The following is a 7,129-nucleotide window of genomic DNA, read 5'->3' as shown; positions in this document are numbered from 1 at the left end:
AAGTTTTTGGCTAGCTGTTCTTCAACTCCTTTTTGGCTTTTCTTATTACATTTTTACACTTAATTTGGCAGTGTTTATGGTCCTTTCTATATACCTCACTAGGATTTGACTTCCACTTTTTAAAAGATGCCTTTTCATATTTCACTGTTTGTTTTACATGGTTCTTAAGCTCTTGTTTAGTTCTTTTACTGTGTTTTTTCATTAGGGGTAATTTAATTGTGGAAGTCTTGTTTACTCCTTCACATTACACAAGAACCAGGGATGACTGAAGGAAATTAATAGGCTGCAGGCTGAGATATTCAGGGATTCAACCCCATGATCTGGGAATCCCTGGCATCTGATTGCCTATGCTTGGACTGGAGAACAGGAGATGGATCCCTCAAGAACAGCCTGTTCTGTTCTTTCAGTGTGAAGATTGGTATTGGTCACCGTCAGAAGACAAGATACTGGACTAGATGGACCATTGGTCTGACCAGCATGGCTGTTTTTATGTTCTTATCTTAGTCTTCTTTTTCTTCTCTGGGTGGTGCTCCTTGTAGTCGATGGGGCCCACATGCCTCACTACATCAAAGAGTCCCTGCCAATGAACCAATCATCTGAAGAGCAAGCTTGGTTGTAACCATAACACACAATCACCCAGACGGAACACTCACAGCTAGACCCCTTTATTATCGGCCTTCTCTTGTACCTCCTGTGCATTTAGCAAAATTATTCGAGCAAACACTCACAAAGTCTCGAGGCAATTTCTTAATTGAAGAATTTATTGGTCTATGTTCATTACCTGAGGACTTCCGAGACAGCAGTTCAAAGGGCGAAAACTTGAAGCCTTGAGGCACCTCCCTGATTGGTTAAAGGAGGTTGGGGAGGAGTTGATCGTAATGTTCGGAATCTGAGGCTACAGAATTCAATAATGTCTCCAGAACAGTTCCTTGAAATCACTCTACCAACCCATCAGTTTGGAGATGGTAGATCAACATTCTTAATGTCTTTACCCTCAGTAGTCCTTGATCTCTAAGGATTTATTGGGTATTACCACCCAGAAAAGGACTTTCATAAGGTAATTCACTCGTTTTGCTCATACTCAGGGTGATGGGATTCTGCCTAGGGGGAAATAAACCTCTCCGGATGCCTTTGTCATCGAACCATGCCTGCGGTCTTTCTTTCTGAATAAGATCAAGGACTGCTGAATTAGAAGGTTGCCTTACCTGCCAACACTGATAATTTTGGAGCTCCAAGGAGAGAAGCACTGAACAGTGTTACAGAGGCAACAACATTCCAGGTCTTAACAATTCCGGATGACACTCTGAGTCCAGGGATGAACAATTCTACTGTCTGGGGCAAGTCAGTGATTGTTTTGCCTCCTGCACAAAGTATTGTCACTGTCTCAGTCACTAGGGTTCCACCACTTCTCCATTCACCACGGAGAGTTGTTCATAGACATGGCTAAGGATAAGATTAAGTCATAGAAGTCACAGATTCTGTGACTTTCGGAGACCTCTGTGACATTTACCACTTCAGCCCTGGGGCAGCGGGTGGAGGCTCCTGAGCTCTCAGTCGCCATGTGTGGCCAAGGAACCAGCAGCTTTGAGCCACCTCTGGCGGTGGGGGTATGTGGCACTCCAAGTGGCTCTTGGCCGTGTGGGGACCCAGATCTCTGAGCTGCCACTGGCAGTGGGAGCCGTGGAGCTCTCTCACATGGGCTGCAGCAGGGGCTCTGGACCTCTGAGGTGCTGGGGCTGCAGTGGGGGCCACAGAGCTGCTATCTGCAGTGGCAGTAGGTGCTGGACCGTCACCCGTCCTGAAGTGTGGCTCAGGCTCTCATACTCCTGATCAGGCTTTAATCTTCCCCATTTCAGTCTCCCCCGCAGACCCTCGTGACCTGTTGGTGACTTTTACTAAAACTATCTGTGACAAAAAACCTTAGTCATGACTATTCAACTGGTCTGCCCCTCTTCCTGAAAAAAATTGTGTTGTGGGCCAGGATATCCCTCCCCGGGTGAACACATTCTGGATGCTGTCGAGGGTTGTGGTGAATGCAGGCCCATGGACTGATTCAGGCAGTCCGATTCAAAACATAGAGAATCCCTCTAGGCAAAACCTTAAGTTACAAAAAGATACAAAAAACAGGAATACACATGTCCTCCAGGACAGTGAATTTCCAAGCCAAAACAAAGAAATCCAAAAGCATTTTCTAGCTAGATTTCTTACTAACTGTACAGGTGTTGAAGGGCTTGCATCCTTGATCTGTTCCCAGCAACGGTATTACACAGACAGACAAAGGCTTTCCCCCCCTCCAGATTTGAAAGTACCTTGTCCCTCATTGGTCATTTTGGGTCAGGTGTCAGCGAGGTTACCTTAGCTTCTTAACCCTTTTCTGGTGAAAGGATTTTCCTTCTGCTAGGAGTACAACTCGTAAGAACTGCACAGTCAAGGAAGGCTGACTTTTTTTACAGATTGTTTGTGAGCATACTCTTCCTCCATGCCAGGGGTAACTGGGGAACCATGGCGCTCACAGAACTTCTGGTCTTCCTCCCAAACTGCATCCCACTTAGTGCTGGTTCACATACTCTCTGACAATTTGACAGTTCCCTGATGGACACTGCAGGCCTGAGGAGATATCGTCTCTTGTGTCTGCAGAACTTTGCGTGAACTTTGTGTCTGCAGAACTTCTGCAGGTGTATTTGACTACTTTGTCACGAAGCTCTTTCGTTTTGACCCCATAAATGATAGGGTTGACCATGGGAGGGATGAGGAGATAGAGGTCAGCTAAGATGATATGAACATAGGGTGCGATGCCTTGACCAAAGTAGTGTGTAAGAATGGAGAAGAAGGTAGGGGTATAATATGTCAGCATCACACAGATGTGGGCTGTGCAAGTGTTAAGGGCTTTCTGGTGGGCTTTATGAGAGGAGATTCTGAGGACGGCCCTGATGATCAGACCATACGACATGGCAATGAGCGTCAGGTCAAACCCATTGATTACAAACATTAGCACAAAACCATATATCCTGCTGACTCTGATGTCCCCACACACCATCTTCTCCAGAGCTATGTGTTCGCATTGTGTGTGGGGGATAATGCGGTTGGCACAGAATGTCTGCTGACTCAGGAGCAGGGGCAGGGGCAGAATGAAGAGAACAGCTCTTATCAAACCTGCAAGCCCTAGCTTAGCTATTTGTGCATTGCTGAGGATGGTGGCATATCTCAGAGGGTTACATATGGCAACGTAGCGATCGAAGGCCATTGTCACGAGGGTGGATGAGTGCATCACAGAAATCGTGTGGAGGAAGAACATCTGGGTGAGGCAGCCAGCCACAGTAATGCCTTTCAAATTGAACCAAAATATGCCCAGTGCCTTTGGCACAACAAAGGTAGGTGTGGCAATGTCTGTAAGTGCCAGCATGCAGAGCAGGAGGTACATCGGCTTCTGCAGAGTCTGTTCCTTACCTACAACAGACAGAAGCGTGACATTTCCCAACAGGCTGATAATGTAGAATGTAAAGAAAGGGATGGAAATCCAGATGTGGGCAGCCTCCAGGCCAGGGATGCCCGTTAGGATGAAAGTTGAAGTGTCAGAGTGGGTGAAGTTGAAAGGTGCCATGAAGCAGTTGATGCATCGATATGACTCAGAAATGCTCAAGGTGCCTGTAAAGGGAGAAAAGCACAGCAAGGGGGTTCTTATTTGTAAAAAATAATATGGTAAATATGTTATAGTTATGAACATTCTCGGAGTCTTCTTGAGTGAGGAGTGAAGAACTACCGACGATGTCACTCCCTACTTTCCATAGATCTAGAATACGGAGGGAACCGTTTGTTTCAAAACTTGGTTTCCAGACTCGTTTGTGGGAAGATTACAGACTCCCCAAAATGGAGTCCAGAGTTATGTGGCCTGGTCACATGGCCTTTTAGAGTCATAGCATCCACTACGTATAGTCTGTCTGAAGCATTCTCAGGGAGGCTCACCAGGTGGGAGATAAGTTTCTCTAAAGGCCTATTGTTTCCCCCAAAGTCTCATTGCCCTGAATAGGCCCTTCCCAACCATCTATCTAGACTGACATCAAGTTCCCTAGTGGGCGTTACTCACTTGTAACTACATTTGAAATACAGGGAAGTCATCAAAATACAGGTTTCAGAGGAACAGCCGTGTTAGTCTGTATTCGCAAAAAGAAAAGGAGTACTTGTGGCACCTTAGAGACTAACCAATTTATTTGAGCATGAGCTTTCGTGAGCCACAGCTCACTTCATCAGATGTGTTGTGATGTGAAGTGAGCTGTAGCTCACGAAAGCTCATGCTCAAATAAATTGGTTAGTCTCTAAGGTGCCACAAGTACATCAAAATACAGAACTTTTGACCAAAATCATCAATACATACAAATAGGATAACCATATTCAGAAAGTCATAGCTTTTCCAATAACATCTTACATGACCCATCTTGCATAAACTGTATCATAATTATGCTATAATCATATCATCATATCATCATATCACAATGAACAATATGGGGTACATTGTTACAAAAATATCAAATGTTATTTCTACCAATGAAATGCCTGAAGTTACAGAACAACAACAAATGGAAACAAAACTGAGTAAAACTTGTGACACCCAGATTGTAGTTCTGTGGCTTGCCATGGGAAAGAGACTCCGAAACTCGCCAAACACACTCTGTACCATGAAAGGTCCCAAAGTTGGCCTTGGACCAACAATCACAAAGAAAAAAATAATTTCAACAGCACTGCCCACCTGTCCACCTACATGCTGCTTTGCAACCCTGTGATGTTCCCCTCTGGTGTTATCTGGACTGGTGATCTGGTTGGTCACCCCAGTCCTTAGCTTTGGTAGCCAGCCTTACCCTGCTCAGCTGTGAGAACCCCACTCCTGGGCTGTTCACGCTCAGTCTTTGACATGTAAACTGCTCTTTGGATTATGCAACCGAATGACACTAGCCAATATCTCCTTTCCCAGACACAACCTTACTCTTGCAGTGTGCAAGTGTGCCCGCAGGGCACTCCAAGCTTATGTGAGTTTGTCAGTTTAAGAAAGAAATGGAAATGCCCCAGGCTTGTTATCCCAAGGGGAGTCTCTTACACGCTTCAAACCAAACACACTGCTTCAGGTAGAATAAACAACAAATGTATTAAGTACAAAGATAGAATTTAAGTGATATTCAGTGATAGGCAAAAAGTCAGAGTGGTTACCAAAAGAAAAGGAAATGTAAGCACACTGTCTAAACTCTCAATCCTATTAGACTGGGCAACATCTAGATTAAGGATTTTTCTCACCCCACTGAATATTGCAGTCCTTAATATACAAGTTTCCTGTGTAAACCTGGGCCAGTCTCCCCTGTTGGAGTCTTGTCTTCTCAGTGGAGGCAGGAGAAGGGCCCAGTATGTGTCCGCTCTGTCTGTTTTATAGCCTCAATCCATGTGCTTGGGGGGCACAAGTCCAGGCATGTCTGGGGGGCATTGCTGAGTCTCTCCAAGCAAGGTTGAGCAATTCCCTCTGTGGGGCTTCGTGCACGTGAGTCATTGCATTGGAGCTCCCTTGCTGGACAAGGGCTCTGGATGGGTTGTTTGACACCCTGCCCGGGGATTGGTCACTTTCCTTGCTGTTGCCTCTGGAGAGCTAATATCTGATTTATTCCCCAATTTACAGCATGTTTTAGTGACCACCATACAACACCATAATCATAACTCCATATTCATTAATGATACACATGTATGGATAGAGGCATGATTTCAACAGATCATAACCTTTCCCTGATACCTTACAAGGCATGTTTTCTATGTAAAATCATGTTTATATGAAAATGAGGACTATGGCGGTTACAGTATGCTCCCCGGTGATAGAGAATGTCTCACCTCCCCCCTTAGTTTGCTACAAGAGGGTTAGCCACCGACTAGCTCAAAGGCAGGGTGTGTTATCGCTCTCTTGGCACCCAGCCTTCAAGGCCATGAGGCGGTGTCATAAATATAAAGTGAAGGGGTAAACTCCTCTCACCTGTAAAGGGTTAAGAAGCTAAAGGTAACCTCGCTGGCACCTGACCAAAATGACCAATGAGGAGACAAGATACTTTCAAAAGCTGGGAGGAGGGAGAGGAACAAAGGGTCTCAGTCTGTCTATATGCTGTCTTTGCCAGGGATAGACCAGGAATGGAGTCTTAGAACTTTTAGTAAGTAATCTAGCTAGGTACGTATTAGATTATGTTTTCTTTAAATGGCTGAGAAAAGAATTGTGCTGAATAGAATAACTATTCCTGTCTGTGTATCTTTTTTGTAACTTAAGGTTTTGCCTAGAGGGGTTCTCTATGTTTTGAATCTAATTACCCTGTTAGGTATCTACCATCCTGATTTTTCAGAGGTGATTTCTTTACTTCTATTTACTGCTATTTTTATTAAAAGTCTTCTTGTAAGAAAACTGAATATTTTTTCATTGTTCTCAGATCCAAGGGTTTGGGTCTGTGGTCACCTATACAAATTGGTGAGGCTTTTTATCCAACATTTCCCAGGAAAGGGGGGGGTGCAAGTGTTGGGAGGATTGTTCATTGTTCTTAAGATCCAAGGGTCTGGGTCTGTAGTCACCTAGGCAAATTGGTGAGGCTTTTTACCAAACCTTGTCCAGGAAGTGGGGTGCAAGGTTTTGGGAAGTATTTTGGGGGGAAAGACATTTCCAAACAGCTCTTCTCCAGTAACCAGTATTTGTTTGGTTGTGGTAGCAGCCAATCCAAGGACAAAGGGTGGAATATTTTGTACCTTGGGGAAGTTTTGACCTAAGCTGGTAAAGATAAGTTGAGGAGGTTTTTCATACAGGTCCCCACATCTGTACCCTAGCGTTCTGAGTGGGGAAGGAACCTTGAAAGGTGGTGTGCCTCAGTTTCCCCATTCAGACACTGCAAACCAGGTTTCTATGCTCTGATCAGATTTAAATCTGTTTGCAGCTATTAACTATGAACTAGACTTACCATAAGGTTTAACATCAGTCATTAAATTCTTATCCCAAAACTTTACATTCATACCTTTTTTTTAATCACAGGCATTGGAGCTGCAACTAGATGTAAAGAGACACAGATATTTTCCAAAAAAAGTATCAGAAATAGCATCCTGAAAAACTGGGACCTGGATTGGGGTA

General features: G+C 44.5%; 1 protein-coding gene across 1 annotated transcript; it reads right to left on the bottom strand.

Moving 5' to 3' along the window:
* Positions 1-2,349: 2,349 nt before the first annotated feature.
* On the bottom strand, positions 2,350-3,640 carry LOC142072959 (olfactory receptor 52P1-like). The gene has a single exon (XM_075131329.1). It carries the CDS (start codon positions 3,599-3,601, stop codon positions 2,549-2,551), a length of 1,053 nt encoding a protein of 350 aa, XP_074987430.1. The 5' UTR covers positions 3,602-3,640; the 3' UTR covers positions 2,350-2,548.
* Between the last annotated feature and the right edge of the window lie 3,489 nt (positions 3,641-7,129).

Source organism: Caretta caretta, chromosome 1 (genome assembly GCF_965140235.1).
Source record: "Caretta caretta isolate rCarCar2 chromosome 1, rCarCar1.hap1, whole genome shotgun sequence".
NCBI classification, from domain to species: domain Eukaryota; kingdom Metazoa; phylum Chordata; order Testudines; family Cheloniidae; genus Caretta; species Caretta caretta.
This window is presented reverse-complemented; position numbering and strand designations above follow the sequence as displayed.